At 43.9% G+C, this 23884-nt stretch overlaps 2 protein-coding genes across 5 annotated transcripts; both read left to right on the forward strand.

Moving 5' to 3' along the window:
- Positions 1-9171: 9171 nt before the first annotated feature.
- Positions 9172-9992, forward strand: LOC123107780 (uncharacterized). Of its 2 annotated transcripts, XM_044529700.1 has the most exons (3): positions 9172-9347; positions 9429-9476; positions 9558-9992. In XM_044529700.1, exons 1-3 carry the CDS (start codon positions 9189-9191, stop codon positions 9759-9761), a joined length of 411 nt encoding a protein of 136 aa, XP_044385635.1. In that variant the 5' UTR covers positions 9172-9188; the 3' UTR covers positions 9762-9992. The 2 variants fall into 2 exon arrangements, with proteins under 2 accessions (XP_044385635.1, XP_044385633.1); XM_044529698.1 differs by having other exon boundaries at positions 9429-9992.
- A 3967-nt stretch (positions 9993-13959) lies between these two features.
- Positions 13960-18778, forward strand: LOC123104926 (DNA repair protein recA homolog 1, chloroplastic). 3 transcript variants are annotated; one of them, XM_044526867.1, is made up of 14 exons: positions 13960-14264; positions 14965-15056; positions 15342-15417; positions 15506-15568; positions 15675-15804; positions 16547-16632; positions 16716-16841; positions 16917-17021; positions 17090-17146; positions 17236-17298; positions 17372-17448; positions 18010-18082; positions 18181-18219; positions 18424-18778. In XM_044526867.1, the coding sequence occupies exons 1-14, from the start codon at positions 14070-14072 to the stop codon at positions 18523-18525; spliced, it is 1284 nt and encodes a 427-aa protein (XP_044382802.1). In that variant the 5' UTR covers positions 13960-14069; the 3' UTR covers positions 18526-18778. The 3 variants fall into 3 exon arrangements, with proteins under 3 accessions (XP_044382802.1, XP_044382803.1, XP_044382804.1); XM_044526869.1 differs by lacking the exon at positions 13960-14264 and adding an exon at positions 14277-14428; XM_044526868.1 differs by lacking the exon at positions 18181-18219.
- The last annotated feature ends 5106 nt before the right edge of the window (positions 18779-23884 follow it).

Genomic DNA, 23884 nt, shown 5'->3' on the forward strand with positions numbered 1-23884 from the left:
GCACTCAACTTTTGCATGCGCGTGTGAGTGACCCCCACGGTCTCGCACGTCAGATTACGACGGAATCGGAGTACGAACGGAGGTTGCGTCATGTCGGAAGACGTTTTTTTGGATATTTTCACGGAGAAAATCGTAGTAAATGCATTGAGTATCGAAACACACCCAAATTTTGCAGGCGTGCTTGTGTGCCAGACTGTAGTGTGTGAAAAAAAATCCCGATGTTTCATGACTTTGGGAAAGGAAACACATACTTAATGCATGTCACACCCCAGACCGACACCTCAGGTTTGTACTGTGAGTACACATGTCAACATGGATGAAACGCACCCAACTTTTACATGCACGTGTGAGTGACCTCCACGGTCTCGCACGTCAGATTACGACAGAATCGGAATACGAACGAAAGTTGTGTCACGTCGGGAGACCTTTTCTGGGTATTTCCTCGAAGAAAAACGTAGTAAATGCATCGACTATCGAAACGCACTCAAATTTTGCAGGCGTGCTTATGTGCCACACTGTAGCGTGTGAAAAAAAAATCCCGACGTTTCATGGCTTTATGAAAGGGAACACATACTGAATGCATGTCACACCCCAAACCGACACCTCAGGTTTGTACTGTGAGTATGTGCCAACATGGACGAAACGCACCCAACTTTTGCATGCGCATGTCAGTGACCCCCACGATCTCGCACGTCAGATTACGATGGAATCGGAGTACGAACGGAAGTTGCGTCACGTCGGGAGACGTTTTTTGAGTATTTTCACGAAGAAAATCATAGTAAATGCATCGAGTGTCGAAACACACCCAAATTTTGCAGGCGTGCTTGTGTGTCATACTCTAGCGTGTGAAAAAAAATCCCGACGTTTCATGGCTTTGTGAAAGGGAACACCTACTGAATGCATGTCACACCCCAAATCGACACCTCAGATTTGTACTGTGAGTATGTGCCAACATGGACGAAACACACACAACTTTTGCATGCGTGTGTCAGTGACCCCCACGGTCTCGCACGTCAGATTACGATGGAATCGGAGTACGAACGGAAGTTGCGTCACGTCGGGAGACCTTTTCTGGGTATTTCCTCGGAGAAAAACGTAGAAAATGCATTGACTATCGAAACACACCCCAATTTTGCAGGCGTGCTTGTGTGCCATACTCTAGCGTGTGAAAAAAATCCCAACGTTTCATGGCTTTGCGAAAGGAACACCTACTGAATGCATGTCACACCCCAAACCGACACCTCAGATTTGTACTGTGAGTATGTGGCAACATGGACGAAACGCACACAACTTTTGCATGCGTGTGTCAGTGACCCCCACGGTCTCGCACGTCAGATTACGACGGAATCGGAGTACGAATGGAAGTTGCGTCACGTCGGAAGACCTTTTCTGGGCATTTCCTCGGAGAAAAACGTAGAAAATGCATCGACTGTCGAAACACACCCCAATTTTGCAGGTGTGCTTCCGTGCCATCATGTTGCGTGTCAAAAAAACATGGTGGTGTTTCATGAAAAAATTAAAAAAATTAAAAACAAAAATATAAAAAGTCTCATATTGCGGACGGACTCACTTACGAAGATTAATGTGAATTATTGTTGTGACACTCCATGATTATGGAGTGCTAGAGCATAATTTACGCTAACCTTCTTAAGTGATACCGCCACATTAAAGGACTTGACATTGCAAACAGACTACGGTATTTAAACAGGTGAATTAGCATGACGAGAAGCAATGTGGGACTAAACATTAGCATGTTCGGCGGTGGCCGCCGTTGCTATAGGTTGGGCGCGATAGGTTCGGCGGTATCGGGCCTGGGCCCAGTCGGCGAACGAATTACTTTTTCCTTTTCCATCGCCGTATACCGCCACGCACGACGGAACCCTATCCACACCACTCGCCCCCGTACGCCGCCCCGTGGCCCTAGTTGCCCTACCACGATCGCCCTCAGGCGCGCAACGACCTCGCCGCACGTGCAGCGCCGTCCATCGCCGTCCACAGTCAACGGCGCTCGTTGGCACAGACTGCCCCACGCACGTAGGCGCAGATCGCCAACGCTGGGCTGCCTGCTTTCGGCTCCGCCACAGCCGTTGTTCGGCGGATGTCGCCCGGATTAAGGTCACGTTTCCCGCCTCGAACAATTTCTGTCGATGCTATTGCGTAATCATATGTATTAATAGGAAAAAATTAACATGCAGTATGGACATCGATGGTGTGATTCCATGTTCCATAGAGAAGTGGATAAGTCTCGTTGAAAAATTTACCACCGCTCAACGGTTTAGGTTCTACGAAACAGGCTTGGAAGATATGTTGATCATTCCGTCAGTACAAATGAGAGATTTTTTGCTGCATTTTATGATGTTAGGTTATAACCCAAACAACAAAAAATTCATGATACAAGAACATAGTGGCACTAAAGGCCTTATTTCACTTAGACCGGACGATGTGTTTTCAATATTTGAGTTTAAGAATGAAGGTGAGGATGTTTTTGGCATTCTTGCGACGGAAGGAAAGGAGTTAATAAAGAAAATTCCTATTCAGTACGTTCACAAAAAAAATGGTCACATAATGATAGATAACTTGATTCAAAAGATTGTGAGGAATAAATCCGCCGATGATGAATTTCTTCGGATGGTTGTTCTTGTTTTGCTGGGGACCATTATTGCACTCATGTCGGTTGTCTCCGTACCAAAGGAGTACTACGCGTTGGTGCATGACGTGAAATGGATAAGGACGTTGAATTTTAACGTGTTCACTTTACGAACTTGTTTGACGGAGATTGGTAAACTAAAGCAGGATGGCTGTGTGAGGCAATGGCCATGTGGCAACCTATCCCTACTCCATGTATGCTATTAATTAATGCTATTTCATATTCCTTTAATTTATGTGTTCGTAACTTATATTGTCATTTGTTTTGTAGTACTTATATTGGAAGAAGGTGCAGCCAACCACCGGCCCGAAAAATGACCCGTTGTCGTTGCAAGTTCCCCTAATAAAAAATTGGACTGAATCTAAAGCGGAGAAACGAGACAAGTACGACCTGGAAAATGGTCGTGGCCATGGATTGGTAATATTATAATGCTTATTTACTAGTACATTGATTATGCATTGAGAATGTTATGTACTCATGTTGTCATTGCATACTCACTTTGCAGATTGATGACTGCATTACGAAGGAGTATAGAATGAAAAAACTTGCAAATGAACAAGTTGAAAGCAGTAAGAAACATAGTAGCCGAAAGTCATTCGTTACGGGAAAAAAAGTGGACAATGTGTCCGAGGTCCCTGCTAATCTAAAGCCTTTTATGGACCGGGTTATGAATGATATGAAGGAAATTCGTGAGGAATTGTTTCGTATGCCGGAGTTATGCGCACAGGTAAAAATGTAACAACTCTGATATGCACTTTATTAAACTCGATAAATTAATGAAAAGATATAACATGTGACTGAGCTTACTTTTGCAGAGACTGTTAGAGAAAATGAATAAAACAGGTGTACGGTACAAACCGGGCACAATGGCAGAGGAGAAAGAAAATCTGTATGGACAGAATAGTGAGTCCAGGTATGAAAACAAGTATCCTAAAAAAGAATTTCAGTATGATGACAAACACACACCTAATGGCCGAAATGGCAGTGGACATTATGATTTGAATTCTGAAGAAGGGGATTCGTTCAAATTTAGTACTGGTCAGTTGAGTACCTTTAAAGATGAGAAGGAGGAGCCAATAGATGTCCCAGAGCAGTCAGAAAAAAAAAGAAGCATCATCTCTAAAAATCGATGAAATAGAAGCTACAAGATGGCAAGTCCCTCAAAATGAGCAACAAGTGTCACAGGCCTTGTCAGATGGTAATAGCGAGGTAGAAGAGAAGAAGGAGGTGATTCCAGAGAAACGAAAGCGGTGTGCGTCAAAGTACATGACATCTCCTTATGTTAAAAAGACTCCGAGAAAACGTGTGGAACGTTCCGCGAAAACGAGTAAGTTAAACATGCTATGAATATATTTTTGGAAATCATGTAGTACAAATTTGTACTTTAACTTTATTGACTTGTGTTGTAGAACTGTTTAATGAAACAACCCCAAAATTTGATCATTCTGTGGATGATATGGTGCGTGCCGCTGTGCAGTACGTGAAAGCGTACGAGCACTCACCAAAACATAAGAACCATGAAATATTCAACAACGGTAAAGATGATGGACTTTTTGCGGCAAGAGTTTACCAGATACTTAACCATGCATGAATATCCGGTGATGTATGTATTTTTATTGTCATGCTTATGTCATGCGTTAAGTATGAAATAGGCTTATTTTGCTTTAAATATGGATAAAAACCATTGGATTACATGTGTTTTGCACACTAGAAAGAAAGAGTTTCAAATTCTTGATTCTTTGAGGGGGGGAGAAAATATCTCTGAAGCTACCAGGAAATTCGTTGAAATTTTATAATTTTCGTATTCATGTGTGTACAATTAACCATATAATTTGTTTACCGTATGTAGTCAATGTGTTCATATTTTTTTGTCAGAGAGAGCAACTTGCAGGAGATATTCAAGATGCAAATGATAGTGTTATTATGTCGTTCCTGGATGTGTCCGCATGGCCTATAGTCCCCTACGACATGCCTCAACAAGAAGATGGGTGAGTTACATGTAGCATGTGCTTTTGAAATACATTAATTGATCTAGTGCTATCTTACTTAACGTGATTTCAAAATTGCACTTATGTTTTTTTAACACAGGAACTCATGTGAACTGTTCGTCCTTCGTTGTTTCCAATACTGGGACGGAGAAAAATTTATTACTGCTATTTCTCAGGTGGGTACATTTTAAGTATGAAAAATTAGTACATTATATCATATATAAGTGATGAAAATAATATTATTTTTATTAATTTTCAGGAATCTATTGATAGTTCGAGAGCAAGAATGATAGCTGGAATAATTATGTTCCCAGAAAATAAGCTTACAGAAGTGAAGAATAAAGTAATTCGACTTGCGAAGAGGAAACAAAAATAAAAATATCATACGACAATTCTACGTGATTGTCGAAATATTATTTGGTCATGACTGAGGATTGTGTGTGGATATTTTATTTTTTTATGTGAGTTTCAAATATTTTTAGCATGTCAAGTTTATGTACCCTAGCAAATTTATTAAAAATACATTTTAATCATTTCTTATTTTATTATTTAATTTTTAATTTATGTTCAATGAGTGTTCTCGCGAATATACGATTTAGGGTTTTAAAATACTCCGATGATATATGATGACGATCTTAGAGGCGAGCGCCGCCCGCGCCGCATGTTCGCCGGTACATGGCGCATGTGGGCCGCGTCATCTGGCCAGCGGGCCCGCGCCGAGCGTCGCCCCAGGGTTGGCCGTTGCCGGCCCCGAGGTTGATTCTACATCGGCCCGCGTGTGCCCCTTAGCGCCCGAGGGCGGCGTCAGCCACGGGATCGCCCTCTGCGGCGCCTATTGGATCCTCCTCGTACGTGCGCCCCTCTGCGGCCGAGGGTGGCGTCAGCCTCGGGATCGCCCTCTGCGTCGGCTCCTGAATCCTCCTCGTACGTACCGCCTCTCTGCGGCCGCTGGCGCAACTCGCGGGCCAGCCGCGCCTGTTAATGTTATTTTTTTAAATTAAAGCAACCGGCGACTGTGCAGCGCCTCTGATCGCCCAACATGCATTATTTATACACAAAATCATATATTTGTACGAAAAAAATGTATATATTACATATCATGTTAAATTTGTGTAACACATATCATATTATAACGTAAAATTTATATGTCGCATATCATATTAAGGACAACGAGTATAGTGCCAACAAATATGACATAAGTAAACACCAATTACAAGTCTCCCGTATCGATGTAACGAAACAAATATATAAATACTATTCTTTAAGACAACCAAATAAATCGTCAACTATAATCAGAAGTTGTTCTTTTTATTCAAACATTTCTTTGCTATGATCATCATGCCATGTTCCTGCATAGAAAAATTGTAATATATGTCAAAATTTTGTAAAGTATTAACTAAACAAGAAAATAACGTTAATGAAATGGTGTGCACATACTTTGGATTCTGAGGACAATTATTTTTGAAATGACCTTTTTCTCTGCATAAACCGCATAGACGTACAGGAGGTTTCTCATCAAAACCTTTCGGTCTACCATTTGTAGTCACGCCAAATTCCTTACCACGGCCTTTGTTATTCTGCCCTTTCGGTGCTCCTTTCGTATTGATTTTTTCTGGTCACCAACAAAAACATGATTTTGATTCAGCACAAAAGCATCATCATGTGCAACTCTATGCTGTCTCACATAATCTTCCTCCTCAACATCCTTATTTGCTATCACATCCTCCAAAGGAGCCTTCAGTTTATCAAATAGAAATGGTTTATGACATGCCGTATGATTTGCTTCCGCAGACAAAATAGTCAACGCACTGTGCTTAGTTCTCTTCTTAGTACCTGCCCATCCCCATACGAAGAGATCGCTAGTGCGTTTCACGGGCAGTCCACCTCTAGCATTTTTGCAGAATCTTCGCAGCACTAAGCACCTAGGTAAGTCCTGCACGTTCAACCTGGCTAAAACATAAAGAACATGCTTGCATGGAAGACCTTTACGTTTATACTATCACAACTGCATTTCACCATTTCTTCTGAATTACTAGGTGTATAGTCCACTTTGAATCTCAGTTGCCTGTTATTTTTCCATGCCACTATGAATCTCCTACTGACAGCTCCACCCAGTCTATCTATGATCTCAAGATCCACTGCCTTCTTCATTTCTTTCTGCAAGAGGTAAAAATTCACCGCAGTGAAGTCACGGCAGCGGCTTTTTCAATGCATTTGAACTCGTCGAGTACTGGTACAGGGAGTGTTTGTGTGGACATGTAGTCGTCGTGTGACTCGTTCTCACGGAGCCGAACAATGCAGTTCTCATAATGCACAACCATATCAACAATTGTCATGCCAGAGTCAAGATGCATATGAAGGCAAGAGTTCGGACTCTCGCTCCTCTGGTTACTCCGCATACCAAGGAAGAACCCACCGGTGAGATATGACGCAGCCCAAAGCCTTTTCTTCTGGTACATCCTACGCAACCATGTTTCAGTTTTCTCCGACTCCCATTTAGCTCTAAAAGCTGTTCATCTCGCCTCAAACTCATCATGTGTAGTGACATAATAAATAAGAGACCTGAACTCCTTAAGGGACTTGTGGTGGAGGTGTTTCTGCATGTTTTTCTCAATATGCCACGAACAAAGTCGATGCCACACGTCAGTAAGGACCTTCCTGACGACCCTTATCATGGTTGCGTCTCCGTCAGTAATTACAGACCTCGGCTTCTTTTGACAATGAGCTCTTAAAAAGGTATCCAACACCCAAATGTATGTATCCTCCGTCTCATCTGACACAACTGCACAACCGAACACAGTGGTGCAATGATGATTGTTTAGACCAACAAAAGGTATGAATGGCATTCCGTACCTATTCATCTTGTAAGTGATGTCGAAGACGATTACATCACCAAAGTCAAGGTAATCCCGACGTGACTGAGAATCACACCAGAACATGTTTTTCAGCTTTCCTTCTGCATCAACAGTGTGCTCAAAGAAGAAGTCTGGATCCCTTGCCTTTCTCGTCATCATGATACCAATCGCAGTGTCCGCATCACCCTTTCCTAGCAACTTCATTTTCTCCCTATAACACATGTTATAAAGCTTCCTCCTCCCGAAACCAGCCAGTGCATATGATCCATACCTACTAACGAAGTTGTCATAAATCCAATATTTTTTGAGCCCAACACCTGCCATTGCTAAGATCTCGAGCTTCTGGTATTCCTTTATCTGATTATGAGATCAAAGATATATAACTTCATCTGGTCTAGCAAGAGTGTGACTATGATCATCGTTGAAACTGCTGACATGCCAAATGGAGCGCTCTCTGTCAACCTTCACAGTTAGATGGGCCTCGCAATAGCACTGAGTCTCCGCTCTCAGCCTGCGCTTCTTTCCTTCCATGGTACAAAACTTGGCATGTCGTTTCCTAGACCTTGAACAGAGAAACCTCCTCAACCGCCTACGTGCGTCGATACCCTTACTATATTTCAAGTTGTCCTTCCTAATGCTGAAGCCACGCTTTTTCGCATAGTCATTATAGAAATCATATGCCTCCTCGTCTGTCCTGAACGTCGTGGACATCACCGTCCAATGCCTGTCCAGTGATTCTTGCTGGTATTCATCGTATCCAGTATCAAAATTGCACTCATCACCATTGGCATCATCATCGTTTTCGCACGCGTCACCATCCTCTTCTTGAAAAAAATACAAACAACCGTATATATCAGTAAATAGTTGTATAAGGACTATTATATGTATTCACTTTCCACTACTTACTTTGCTCGAGCTGTCATTATAAGATGCATCGATATCGTTTTCGTCATTGGCATCATCGAAAATTTTTCACTAATAGTACCCTTCCACTTCCATCTGCGCAAATTGTAAATATGATATGTAAGACTTGATGCGTATTTAATTTCACTTTAAAATAACCTACATAAATCTAAACCTACATGGCTTCCGATTTCAGCATATGAATCATCTACATCCATATCCTTATTGTCATCATCCCCTTCTATCTGTGCACAGTCAAACATGTTATTGTCATCGCGGATGCTTGTATTTAATATGGTTGAGAACATGCAGACCACTTACATTGCCACTGTAAGACTCATCCAAACTCATATAATTTTCGCCATCATGTTCGTCTTCATCCAATGACAATGATCCGTCGTCGCTACCGCCATCATCACCGTCATATCCTATTTCAGCCTCAATCTATACACATTCATATATAATCAAATATACATTCAAACATCACGTAACATCTTCTCAATTAAAATCCGTTCTTAAATTACTATGTCAGCGCCTCGCGTACCTCGTTGCTCGTCAGACATGAGGCGGTTGTCGCCGGATACGAGCTGCCGGCGGCGGAGGCGTCTGCCCGACTGAGGCGGTTGTCGGCGTAGCGCACAACGCGTATGTTTTTTTTTTTCGTCGGCCAGATACTACCGGAGATGGCGGCGGCGGCGGCGCGAGAGGAGGCGGGTGAGGCGTCTTGAAGATAGGGTTTGCCGATCGTTTTTTTTTAATCACTCGGGCGTATGCAGCGGGCGCGGGCGGGCGTGCATGCGGACGTGGGCGCCTAATCCCCATCGCGCCGGAAACCCAGCCAGTGGCGGCGACTCTGCTTCTCACCCACCCAAATCGCTGCAACTTCTCCCTCCCGCGACACAGGAGCTGGCGGCCATGAATCCCAAGGAGCTCTTCGGGCTTTTCGTCGGAAAGGTTCGATGGAGGCGTGGCCTCCGATTCCTCCTCCATCGTCGTCATGCAAGGGACTGATTTTCTACCGCTGATGTGATGCAGGAGCGTGGGGAGGCCATTCAGGATCTGGAGATCTCCCTGCGGGCCAAGGTTTCGCTCCTGTTTTCACTTTGTTGCTGCCACTATAACTGGACTGGTGCTGGACTGGTGGTTTCTTGCTTCCCTTTGCAGGGATCGCTCACACAGGCGGAGGACGCCACGCTGCGGAAATTCAGCACCGCCGCCGACGTGGCCTACGCTGCGAGCTCTACGTTCTTCACTCTTCCTCTCTGTTTTTCCATAAATAAAGGTGCCTCGACCTCCATTCCATCTATAATCATGAGATGTGAATTGCCCTTCAACCTAGTACGCGATGATAGATACAGTTATTTGTGAGCTACAACTCTAAATGAAATCCTATTCTGGACGAAGAAACTTTTTATTCGACCCAGTGGTCCAAGTTATATGTTCCAGCAAAGATTAGGGGATCTGTCAAATTAGATAAAGAATGTAAAAAAATCACTACTGCTTCCTTTGTCCCATAATGTAAGTCGTTTTTTGACACTAGTGATTATGGGACGGAGGAAGTACGTAGTTGTTATTTGCCAGGTTGGTAAGTTATTCAGAAGTGCACCTATTATTCAGCTTTTTTTCTGAGGGGTACCTATTATTCAGATTGGAAATGTAAGACGCATTTACTAGTAACCCATTTGGAATATGGGTATTCATAATGATGAGTATCAATGTTGGAAACCTGCAAAGCTAATCATTGTTGAATTTGTTGCTACATGCTTACTTATACTCGTTTATGCAGCACATAAATTGCTTGCTATTCCACCTCCGCATAGATTACTGACGTTGGCATACTCTGCTGGTAAATCTCATGCCTTCTTAACCTGTTTCTATCTTGCTGAAATCTCTAAACATGAAGATAATATTTTAATTTAATTTGGAATCGTACGGATTCAGGGCATGCATGAAGTTTGGACAGAAACTTTAGAAACGCCATCCCTAGTCTTTTTCACTATAAGTGCTAATTCTATGAACCAATGTACCAGGCGGTGCTTGCGTGCTCGGGAAGTTGACATATTATCAGTGCCATTATGGATTTGCTTTAAATATTTTGAACGATGGTGAAGAACGCATGAAGATGGAGCTAGCTAACATGTGTGGATCATTAACTAATGATGCTTTATTTATTTTCATTGTCAGTCAAGTATATTTTATATTAATGATTTGTTTCATTTACAGAATACTTACTAAGCATAGCAACGAAAAATCACTGGTTAAAGCTGTTAAAAGGCACTTCATAGCTGAGCATCTGTTCAGTGATCAGCATCAAGATGGTCCACTTTTCAGCTGGCGCCAACGCCATTCATATGTGGATAGCAGTTTTGTGGAAAGGGAGAAGGAGGAGTGTATAGCAAAAAACTACCACATTACATGCTATCCCTACAAAAAACTACCGCTTTTTTTAATTTTTCAAAATGCTACCACAATTTTGGTTGGCTGTTTCAAAAAACACTAATGATCCAATGGTTAAGTTTTGATCAGGTTTATGACAGGGAGGGTCCACGTGTCAGGAGAAAAATCATTTGACCGTTTGTTGACTGTTAAGTTTACTGTTGAGCCCACAAGTCAGGGTCAACCTCTCCTCCCACCTCCAGCCACCAGAGGGAAGAGAGTACCCCGATAGAGCGGGTTGACCTCTGCCGCACTGTGCGTGCTCGCCGGTGAACGCCGCCGCCATCCCGAGAGGCGCCCCACACCTCCAGCCCTCCTTTCCTCGTCCTCCCTGCTCCATGGACGAGCCGCCGCCGCCATCCACATTGGCATGCAGCAAAGCCACCGCCGCGCCATCCCCGCTGGCATGCAGCAACGCCGCCGCCGACGACATCCCCGCCGGCATGCAGCAACGACCATGTGCGCTGCAGGAACGGGCGTGCTGCAGGTGCGCGCGGTGCCGCTCGAAGTGTCCGGCTCCGTGCAGACTCGCCAGCGCGCCGTCATGCAGCTTGTGGTGGCCGCCTGTGGTCCTCTTCAATGGGCGGGCACGCGGCGGCGGTGTGGAGCAGCAGCCGCGAGCGGCACGCAGCGGCGGCCGGGAGCAGCGCCGGCGAGCGGCAGCAGCACACAGCAACTTCCGGCCATGGCGAAGGCGGACGGGAGCACAGGGATCCGATTGCTTTTTTCTGAAACTAACAGGGACCTGATTGCTTTTTTACAAAACTTACAGGGGCCGGTTTGCTCTTTATTTTTTGGAGGGACCGACATGTGGGTTCCACATGTCATAACGGTCAACTAACGGTCCAATATAACGATGACCTGACGAGTGGACCCCCTCTGTCATAAACGCGGTTAGAACTTAACGCTTCAGCAATTTGGGTTTTTTGGAACAGCCAGCCAAATTTGTGGTAGCTTTTTGAAAAATTAAAAAAAGCGATAGTTTAGCCTGTAATGTAATAGTTTTTTGCTATATACTCAATACATGGGGCACAAAATATCGAAACAAGAGAATCCCTAACCAAAACACACACCTAACTGATTGACCCTATCTTCACTGCAATCAGTCGATGAGACCAAAGCACCATAAGCTCTTTGGCGTGGACTGCTGGCCAAGACGACTGACCACGTTGGGAGTAGAGTCATGAGACTTTTTTTCGGCATGGTGTATCCACCACCGAGATGTTTGCATAAATAACACAAGACTTTTTTAGATGTTACTTCAAGTTTTGTTAGGGTATGTGTCTTGTTAAAGAAGGCGAGACGGCGGCGGTTTCTTAAAGATGGAATAAGGAGCCCCCCTCTCCCCATTCTGGTGGTGCGTCTAGCATTGTCGGTGCGCGTGTGGAGGTATGTCTCCGGCGGATCCATCTTTTGTGGATATGCTCGGATATGTTCGTTGTTCGTCTACGTTCGTGTGTCTTTAGGTTGGATCCTTCTGATCTACGCTACTCTTCATCGACGGCGGTTGCTGTTCTGGCGCGTTGGTCATATGAGGCCGTAGTACGATGACTTTTTGATGGTCTATTACAACAAGTTTTGCCCCAATCCAGTGAGGGGGGGGGGGGGGGGGGGTGATGATGGCGTCGCGTCTTCGGCTCTCTTCATTGCTTGTAGTCGTCGCTAGGTGGACTAAGAATCTGGATGCATTTTTTTAATTTTTTTGATTTATACTGCTATGATTGAAGATAACTAGATCGAACGTTTTCTAAAAAAAACTAAGCCTCATTTAGTTTACATGAATTTTGTAAGAACTCTACTCTCTCCGTTTCTAAATATTTGTTTTTTTAGAGATTTTAACAAGTGACTACATACGAAGTAAAATGAATGAATCTACACTCTAAAATATATCTATATACATCCGTATGTGATAGTTCATTTGAAATTTCTAAAAAAAACAAATATTTAAAAACGGAGAGAGTATATAATAGGATTTCTGTAGGAATTTTCCTTTAGTTGGTCTATAGGAATAGAATCCCATTTCCATACAGAATTGACTCTATCTTTCATATTTCAAAAGGGAAAAAGGAACATTATCTTGGACTCAACCGAAAAGAAAATCTACCATATGAACCACTTAGAGCAACTTCAAAGGACCGACCTATTTTGTCCGCCTGCGTCCGTTTGGATTGACGCGGACAAAAGTGGCGGCTCAACGCGTCGACCCAAACCTAAATCATGTCTGTGTCGCGTCCGCGCCGACACATCTACGGCCCAAATTTCCGCCCCAAATGCGTCGGCGCGGACGCCGAACGGACGCTTCGCGCGCCTTCTCGCTATCCGCCACGTCCTCACATGGCAGCCGTCCAACTACCCGCTGCCCACGCGGTCAGCTTAATTTATGACGACGGGCCCACGCGTCAGCGACGGCGCTCGTCCTTTTTTAAGCCGACCGTGCGGCGGGGCCGTCCTCATCCATACTCGCCGTCCACATCTGCACACCTTTGCTCCCTCGTCGCCGGCAAACCCTAACCACCACAACCACAGCGAGATGGGCCTCTTCTCCGGCGCCAGCAGCAAGGCCAAGGGCAAGTCCCCCGCCATCCCTTTCCCCTCCGAGTTCCTCCCACCTCCACCGGCGCCTCGCCGGCAGAGGCAGCGCGTGAGCGTGCTAGTGCACCAGGCGGAGTGGCACTGGCAGAACCGCCAGCCTCTGCCGTATCCGGACATGACGCTGTCGCACGACTGGCATCTGGATCCAGATATGATTCCAGTGCCGGCGGCGCCGCGGACGGCTTGTGCTCACGCGGAGGAGGTGCGGCGCCGGCGGACGCTGTTGTTTCTCTTTTTTTAATATGCATGCGTTCATTTTTTTTGGCGCCGTCAAAATGGGTATCGGCCAGTGTTGGACGCAGACGCCGACCCAAATGCCGAAGCGGGCATCCGTGTCCGTCTGGCCGACCCAAACACCGTCCATTTGGGTCGGTCCGTTGGAGTTGCTCTTAAGATACATGTCATTTCATTTTCATGTTCATGTCATAAAATTAAGATACATTCCATTTCATTTATATAGCTTTCCTATTCTTATCATCAGCCAAAAGGCCTAAACCCACTGTCGCTGCACGAATCTAGACGCGAATACGCGATGGATCCGCCGCTCTAAACTCTCCCTGTCCGAGCTTCTTGAAGGACTTCTCCCTCTTCACTCCACCCCGACAAATCGAGCACTCGGCGCCGTGGACCTCAGCCGCCACGCAACCAATGGCCACAGCCGCCGCCGCCGCCGCACGTTTCACCCCGGCCATCCTGCCCCGTCCCCGCAGGAGGGTCCCCGCGCCGTGCGCCTCAGCGAGCAGCGCCTCCGGACGCGGCAACCGCCGTCTGCGATGTGAGTTCGTTGCCAGCGTCGGGAACGGCGCGCTCTCCGGCGAGGACGACCCTCGACTGATAGACCGCGTAAGAAGCTTCCCCGTTCCTTGTTTCTTGTTCTTTCCCTTCCCATTTTTCGTTTCCTCTGGCCATTCGGCCGAACAAGTGATGCACGGTCCGGGTAAGGCGCGGTGCGTTCCCCTGGCGATGAGAACCTGGAGTGTGGCGCCGCGGTGAGGTGGAACTTTGAAGTAAGAACAATTGCAGCCTTTTCTACGACATAGGTTGTCGCTGCTGCTGCTTATATTGCTTTTCTTGGGCTGTGCATTGTGTCGAATACCTAGGGTGCATTGCAGTGACCGGAGTGTACTTCCGATACTTCAGGAAACTACTGTCTTATAGTTTAGCATTCGCTTGCCATCTTACATTCTTACTGGTCTCTCTTATTGGCTGCTGTGGTTATGCTAAGTTTGACTTGGACAAGAATAATGACAATGAACTTGAAAAGACAACCCTCTGCTGCGCAATTTACTGGGGACAAAACTGTAAACGATGCTTTAGTTCTATACTGAACTTCAGATGTATTATTCTCAGTATAGATGTTGCCCTAAGAGAGGCATCCTGTCTCGACATTATATAGGCATGTCAATTTTTTCCGTACAAGGCTGTGGCATTCTTTGTGAAATAGCTATGCTATTTTTTCCCAAGTTGATAGCAGATAAATACTGTAGTTAATTATTGCTTCTTATTAAGACAAATGACATACTCTTTACAATTCCATCTACAGCAAAAAGCTCTTGATGCAGCAATGACTGACATAAACAATTCTTTTGGAAAAGGAAGCGTTACAAGATTAGGCAGTGCTGGTGGTGCTTTTGTGTATGTTCTTAATTGCTTAAATGTATCGAAATCCCCTGAGGCCTTGTACAATGGGAGGTGCTTAGGGGAGGTGCTTAGAAAAATAAACCAGATTTTCCTTAAGCACCGGTGCTTATTTGTACAGGGTAGACGCTTAACTAAGCGTCTCTCCTATAGAAATAGGCACCGGTGCTTCAGAAAAACTCGGTTTATTTTTCTAAGCACCTCTCTAACCACTTCCCATTGTACAAGGCCTTATAAGTTCCATGCATGCTATTCATACTTACTGTTACCTTGTCTATCCAGTGAGACTTTCCCGAGTGGTTGCTTAACACTAGATTTTGCTTTGGGCGGTGGCCTTCCAAAAGGAAGAGTAGTAGAGGTAACTTACTATAGTTTAATCTTCTTTCATCGTGGCACCTTCGGATCACCATTTGCTCTGATATTTGCAACTTTACAATACATTGAAGGTGTATGGTCCAGAAAGCAGTGGAAAGACCACTCTAGCTCTGCATGCCATTGCTGAAATACAGGTTTTCTTTCTTCCTGTATTAGAGTATTAGAGTATGACGTCATTGTATATTTCATGATTCCTGTAGAACTTAATGATACTTAAAACATCCAACATCCTATATGCAGAAGCTAGGAGGAAATGCCATGCTTGATGATGCAGAGCATGCTTTTGATCCAGCTTATTCAAAAGCACTTGGGGTAGATATTGAAAATCTGATTGTCTGCCAGCCTGACAATGGAGAGATGGCACTAGAAAGTAATACATTCTCTACTTATGAGGTCTCAGTACCTTTTGTTTGAATAATCTTACTTGCATCTGTTATAATATTGTTGTACCTGTAAACAGGGTTACATAGTGAGAAGTGACTAACTTGGATCTTTCACATACTAGTGACTATTTTGTATTTTCCGCACACAAAGTTTCTCTTGCAGTAGAGGAATTTTGCATGACATTTTATCTTTTACCATCTGATTGGCATGTAACAATAATTAATGACACTTCAACTTTATAATTTTCCTGGCATTTGTGGCATCTAATATATATTTAGCATCTTTTTCCAAAAGAATGATTTAGCCCTTCTGAAGTTAACTACTCCATCCGTTTTGAAATATAAGCCCTTTTAGAGATTTCAATATAGACTACATATGGATGTATATGGACGTATTTTAGAATGTAGATCCACTCATTTTGCTCCGTATGTAGTCCATATTGGAATCTCTAGAAGGTCTTATATTTAGGAATGGAGGGAGTTCTATTCATAGATGTATTTTGATTTGATGACCAGAAATTCTGGGACTGTAACTTTAATGTGTGCATACATATCTATTTTTATTTTGGTACATATACTATTTCAAGCACCTGCTACGGTTGAAGGTATAGTTAGTTTTAGTTATGGTGTGCAAACAGGATTATCAGAAACCACACGTGATGCCAAACACAGCCTAGAGGTTGCGAGACTTCTGTTTTCGTGATTTGACTAATATGTCTGCTCTACCAGTTGCGGACCGCATGTGCAGATCTGGAGCAATAGATCTCATCTGTATTGATTCAGTATCAGCTCTCACTCCACGTGCAGAAATTGAAGTATGATTCTCTTTCCTTTTTGTTTTTAGTATAGATTTATATTCAATATGATGCATGAAAAATATGATTCAGTTATTTGCTAGGGTGAGATAGGGATGCAGCAGATGGGTTTACAAGCTCGTCTGATGAGTCAAGCATTGAGAAAGATGTCAGGCAATGCCTCAAAGGCTGGTTGTACTCTAATGTTCTTGAATCAAATAAGATACAAGGTGTTCTACATTAGCTTTCAGCTGACTGTTCATTTCCATCTTATTCCGTCATGTGATAAATTTCGTTTTTTCTAGATTGGGGTATTCTATGGGAACCCTGAAGTCACTAGTGGAGGGATAGCTTTGAAATTCTTCGCATCAGTTCGCCTAGAGATACGACACATTGGGAAGATAAAATCTGTAAGATAAACAAAATATTTCACCTTCCGTAAGACATGACTTGAGAAAATTCATCTTATTTTGCCAAGGCCAAGGGAGATGAAGATATTGGTGTCAAGGTCCGTGTCAGAGTGCAGAAGAGTAAAGTATGTCGTGAAGATGTTTAGTTCTTGTTTTGTATTTTGCTCCACACTTGTACATTGGCATGAGTGTCTTTTCTTTTGTTCTTTGCAAGGTATCCAGGCCCTACAAGCAAGCTGAATTCGAGATCATGTTTGGGGAGGGTGTTAGTAAATTGGTTGGTGTACAAAGTTTTCAGCTATTCTCATTGGATCTCACTGGATCTTTTGCTAAAGAGAGAATTCATGCAGGGTTGCATTCTTGATTGTGCTGAGCTGATGGAAGTTGTTGCAAAGAAGGGTTCATGGTATAGTTACAAAGATATAAGGTATGCCGGTGGCTTTAGAAGAATTTCAATACGGCTTGTGAATATATTAGCAAAACACAACCTTCTAGCAGCTATCCTTTCATGCCATTCTCCCCAGTCCTATTACCATGTGAACTTCATGTGCTTCGGCTGGCTATATGTGCCCTTTGATTCTGGAGAACCATCATATCACATCATATGTACTGAATTCATGTTCCTCTTTTTGTGGAACTCCAGTAACTTTATGTAGCCTATACTGTCTGAAATCTACTTCATGTTCATTTGCTTAAATTTGAGGATTATGAGGATATGAACATCTGTTACATATATCCGTACAGGAAACTAGCCAGAAAACTCCAAGGTGGTCTCACATAATTTCCTTGTGTTTTAATCTTTTAATAATTGTTTCTATATACTGCTTCGGAAATCTGTTGTTGGATTTGCACATTCCAAATAGGGACATAATCGTAGTTATGTTATTATGTAACTTTATTCGAATTAAAATAACAATGAGTATATTTCATTTTTGTTTTGCTAAACTGTAAATTTGCAGCTTTCATGTGTTCCACTTTTTGTGTGCAGACTGGGTCAAGGTAGAGAAAAGGCACTGCAGTATCTCCGGGAGAATCCAACCGTCTGCGATGAGATAGAAAAGGTTTGATTGATTGTTGCTAGAACAACTGCGAGTATTTACCTCACCACTACCTGATCTGAAACATTTCATACCGTATTCATATACGCTTCATATACCAGGTCCCTGGACCCTGCGCAAGCGGGAGCTACATGCACCAGGTTGCCCTTTATTCATATACGCTTCATAAGTCGAAGCCGTCACCATGTGACCCAGACATTTGGACATGCCTGCTATACTGATTAGCCATTTAAACAAAAAAGTACTTCATGCAAAAAAGAAAAGATTATCTAATGAACAATTGGCCTTATCGTTTATCTAGTGTCACATCATTTTCCTTACAACTGCGCTTGGTACACTTGCAGGTAGTCCGAGCCATGATACCAGAAGGAACCAGGCATATGGCCATGCTAGCTTTCGGGCAGTCATCGTCGCAACCTGAGGAGGAAGAAGTATATGATGACTGACGACGAACATCAAGCCCCGAAGATGAACCGCTAACCTGTCCGTCTAGCAGCGCAATTCCAGGCATTTTGACCCCATAGCGTCTAGCAGCAGAATTCTAGCAGCTAAATGTGGCCCTTCTTCGCCAAACCTAAGCGAACGTTCCAGTGGTACACTCTGTGTTCTTAGGATTTTGATATGTTGGTTCTCCGCTGTAACAACAGCAACAATGTACCACCATCCACCAGTACTAAAAAGAGCTTGACAGATTAATCATGGGATAGACAATTTATCTCGTATGAAAATTCAACCAAAGCAATAAGCTTGAAGCACTAGAAACTGAAATAATTGCTCACGCAGAAAACTATTACCAGACGTAGATATAAAAAATCAGGACAGTAATAGGGTGCTAAATAGAACACAATGCAAAAAGAATGACACGCAGGGGAGCAACCAGGGCTTGGCGTGCCCAGGCTGGGCGGGCCGTTCCGAACAGACAAGATATGAAATTATACCTAGTCAATTTCAGAAAATTCCCCTAAAACCATAATGAAGACTAAGCATGGCATCTTATTGTACTAAAAGTAAACTGCACAAAGATAAAGTATATTACAAGTGCTTTTGTTTAAAGCCTAAATCAAGGCTTTGTTACCTCTATTCGTTGTTGAAAGCTTATAAAAGGTCACTTAAATTGACCTTTCCCACTTGTACGCTTGAACTTCTTTTTAGGGAAGTGGCCATAGGCTTGATTTTGTGGCAACTTGAATTTGTAAGTGCCTTCCTTCACGTGAATTGGGCCTGCTGTTTTTTTTTTTGCACGAAAATGATCAGATCTATTATAAAAGTTCACCGGAAGTACATAGCATCTCAAACATAATAAAAATTACATCCATATTCCAAGACCACCAAACGACCACTACTGCCCCCAGAACGAGCCGCCGACGCGCCGCTCCCCTACCGGAGCCGGCTTGACCTTGTCGATGATAGCCGGAAAGTCTTCGTGCACGTGCCCCTAAGGACCAGTGCCTTGGAGTTGCAGTCGTCACCATTGAATCCTTGCATAGATTTGAAGCACCTAACACCAAATCTCACCATATAACGAGAAAACCTAACATCACGCCCCAAGTAGACAACAGGAATCTACGCCGGAGCTCCGTCGACTACGTCCAGACGGACGAACTCGAGGAAGATCGGAGCCTGGAAGACAAACTCAAAGAAGAAGCGTCGCCATCTGCCTGAGCGCCGCACCTGCGAGGACTAAAAAACCCCAACCTAAACTACTAACCGCAACAGAGGCACCGGAATTCTCCTCCCACCATCGATCGACAGAGCGGCACGCAGAGGGGAGGCGAGTCCATGGGCTCGCCGTTGAAGTCTAGAGGGGAGAGTTTATCCTAACCGCCTAGGTTAGGAGAGAAAAACGTGGCACTGCAGTTCTTAGAAAAGGTCTACCCAAAATAATAGGTCAAGTAAAATCACACTTCATATCAAGTATAATAAAATCAGTGGGAATAATATTCAGTTGCACTTCAACCTTAGCATCATCTTTTCTTCCTAGAGCTTTCTTACTAGATGAATCGACAAGGTTAATGGTCAAATTGCTAGGTTCTATATTTCCAAGATCAAGCATACAAAAAAGTATTTTAGGCATAGTAGAAATACTAGCACCCAAATCACATAAAACATTACAATAGTATGGACTTATGCAAATTTTAATTATTGGTTCCCAAGCATCTTCGAGTTTTCTAGGAATATGAGCCTCTATGTTAAATTTAGGATACTTACTAAATTCAAGAGAATGCATTAAGAAAAGAGAATGCAGTAAGCATGTCTACAAGTACATTGTGGTATTTGCATATTCAATTCAGGAAGGTCCAACAACCAAGGAGACACATTAGGCAAGTAACACTTCTAGTGCCCATTTGCCAATGACTCTAAGAACACGGGAACCTATGGAATATAAGAGCAGAAATCACGTTCAATTTGCCATATAAAATGCCGCTTCTTCTGATCCTTAAGAATTTATAGCATATTTTTCTCAGCATGCCTAGGACGATGCCGGTAATTAACTTCTGTGGGCTTGCAGCTGTTGTCTCGTCAGAATGGTGCTTTTGTCCACCGAGAGCTTGTTGATGTCTGGAGAGCCAATACAAGCCAATGGATCCTTTTCAATCTGCAACAAACATAAAATTAGGTCAATATTGTTTTTTTAGCCATTTGGTAAATTGAGGGGAGGAGAAAGTTCTACATTTATGTTTCATAAGTTAACGACGTGGATTCATTGGATCTAACAAACTGCAAAATTACTTGGTTGTAACTCACAGTGTCTACAATTGTCTGTCCAGAAATTGATCTGGCCACGGCAGAGTTATTTGCTTCAGTCTCCTTCTCGAGTATATAGCAAAAAACTACCACATTACAGGCTATCGCTACAAAAAATTACCGTTTTTTTTATTTTTCAAAAAGCTACCACAAATTTGGCTGGCTGTTCCAAAAAACCCAAATTGCTAAAGCGTTAAGTTCTAACCGCGTTTATGACAGAGGGGGTCCACTCGTCAGGTCACCGTTATATTGGACCGTTAGTTGACCGTTATGACATGTGGAACCCACATGTCGGTCCCTCCAAAAAATAAAGAGCAAACCGGCCCCTGTAAGTTTTGTAAAAAAGCAATCGGGTCCCTGTTAGTTTCAGAAAAAAGCAATCGGATCCCTGTGCTCCCATCCGCCTTCGCCATGGCCGGAAGTTGCTGTGTGCTGCTGCCGCTCGCCGGCGCTGCTCCCGGCCGCCGCTGCATGCCGCTCGCGGCTGCTGCTCCACACCGTCGCCGCGTGCCCGCCCGTTGAAGAGGACCACAGGCGGCCACCACAAGCTGCATGACGGCGCGTTGGCGAGTCTGCATGGAGCCGGACACTTCGAGCGGCACCGCGCGCACCTGCAGCACGCCCGTTCCTGCAGCGCACATGGTCGTTGCTGCATGCCGGCGGGGATGTCGTCGTCGGCGGCGTTGCTGCATGCCAGCGGGGATGGCGCGGCGGTGGCTTTGCTGCATGCCAATGTGGATGGCGGCGGCGGCTCGTCCATCGAGCAGGGAGGACGAGGAAAGGAGGGCTGGAGGTGTGGGGCGCCTCTCGGGATGGCGGCGGCGTTCACCGGCGAGCACGCACAGTGAGGCAGAGGTCAACCCGCTCTATCGGGGTACTCTCTTCCCTCTGGTGGCTGGAGGTGGGAGGAGAGGTTGACCCTGACTTGTGGACTCAACATTAAACTTAACAGTCAACAAACGGTCAAATGATTTTTCTCCTGACACGTGGACCCTCCCTGTCATAAACCTGATCAAAACTTAACCATTGGATCATTAGTGTTTTTTGGAACAGCCAACCAAAATTGTGGTAGCATTTTGAAAAATTAAAAAAAGCAGTAGTTTTTTGTAGCGATAGCCTGTAATGTGGTAGTTTTTTGCTATACACTCCCATGTATTCTCTACCGACAGTGGGATGACGAAGAAGTGTTCGATTGTTTTCATTGCAAAAGATCCGTCTTTGGCAACACTACCTTGAGTGATCTTAATTAGGTTCTCATCGATGTGGATGGGCTCGGTTCTTTAAAATTTGAGAGGTTAGTTTGATTTGTTTTGCTCCTTTATCCTGGGCTATGTTGGAAACTAGAGATGCAAAAGGTGAAACTAAAGAAGATGATTTTTGAATAACCTTGAGTGACTAATATTTTGATAACAAATCAAGTTATTTGTTTTAATTTTAGTTTGTTCGATCTGATCTCCTTTAATATTGAATTATTAAAGTTGAATCATCTACCACAAAAACCCGTTTGAGAGTCACACTTAATAGTGTTAGTTTATGACACACTTATCTGTATGAGTTTTTATTATCGCCGGCTCTAAATGACGTGGAGAGTCTGAAGAGACAACCATCGACTATATCTTTGTAGATGCCCTAGGGGCGAGTGGTAAATGTAGATATTTTCTTAGTTCCAAGATTTCATTCTAAAAATATGTTGTAAAATAATTGAAGAAAAGACAATATTCGTAAAACATACATCTTGTAGAATTTTGGTCTTAGTTCGATTCTATCGACAATTCTGACAGCAAACTAATTTTTTTGGCTTTGATTAGTGATAAATACAAGTAAACGGTATTCATGTGCTATGCTTTTAGCAGTACTATATACAAGTTGTTATGTGACACATTTTTCCTGCCCATGGTGCGTAGGTCATCAGGGAAAGGTTTCCCTCCCCTCAAAGCTCCACCGGTCAGCCCGTGGATTCGCTTCCTTTCTTCCTGCCGCTCCAGCGGCTGGTGGCAGGAAGGAGAATCTTGATGCCTCAGGTCTGGCTAGTTTAGGTTACGTTTTCAGTCCCAGGGCCGGGCCCATAGTTGTACAGACTGTGCGGCCCACACAGGGCCCATAGATTTTTGGGGGCCCCAAATTTGTATAAGGCCTATGTATATTTTCTTCCTGGGCGCGCGTCCCGGCCTTCTCCATACCCCGAACGTGATTGATTGCATCCGGAGCCTGCCAACGATCGGCCCCCCTCAAAAGATTCAGGTAGCGCTAAATAGGACTAAGATTTGTACTCTGGCCGGAGATATAATTAGTTTAGGCCCAGCCACAATTACCTTAATGTGGTGTGTACTGAAGCCCAAAAGAGCCCACGCCCATTATCCTGTATTTAGGCCACCGTGGTAGATTGCCTAGTTTCGTTTGTATGTTTGGCAAGACCTAGCGTCTATCCCTAGCCGCTCAGGTCGATCTATTCCACGCCGCCGTCGCTGTTATGCCGGTTGCCTTGTGAGTCGCCGGATATGCAACCTACACATCGCTGACATGGTTTCATGCTAGCCGGCAACTTACAATGTCTCTACCGATCCTACTCTCACAGCAGTGCGATGCCACATAGAGTATTCCAGTGCAGATCGCTGTATTGTATCGGGCGTATCCGTTCCTTGAGCGCTTGAATCTAAAGGTATGTATATTAAGTACTAGTTTGTATTATGTTGGTGGATTTCAATTCAGCAGTCTAGTGATTTTGTTTACTTGCATATAAGACAACTGGTTAATTGAACAATTAGGCGTGCCACTATTCCATTGGAGATGCTTTGATTAATTTGGCAAATCACGTGATCACTTAATCCAAATGAAATTGCTGGAGAAGACACCATGGTCTAAAGTTAATCTAATACCGGAGATTCACAAGGATCATTTTCCATAAAATTTTATCTATTGTGTGGTCATTCTCTTTCGTCACCCCGCTCATATTTAAATTCTGGCTCCGCTCCTGCACTTGAGAGTGAAGTGTTGAAGAAGATTGATCACGTGAGTTGGATAGGTATTATTTTATTGAAGATTGATCATGTTTTAGTGAGG

This window comes from Triticum aestivum, chromosome 5A (assembly GCF_018294505.1).
Source record: "Triticum aestivum cultivar Chinese Spring chromosome 5A, IWGSC CS RefSeq v2.1, whole genome shotgun sequence".
Classification (NCBI taxonomy): domain Eukaryota; kingdom Viridiplantae; phylum Streptophyta; class Magnoliopsida; order Poales; family Poaceae; genus Triticum; species Triticum aestivum.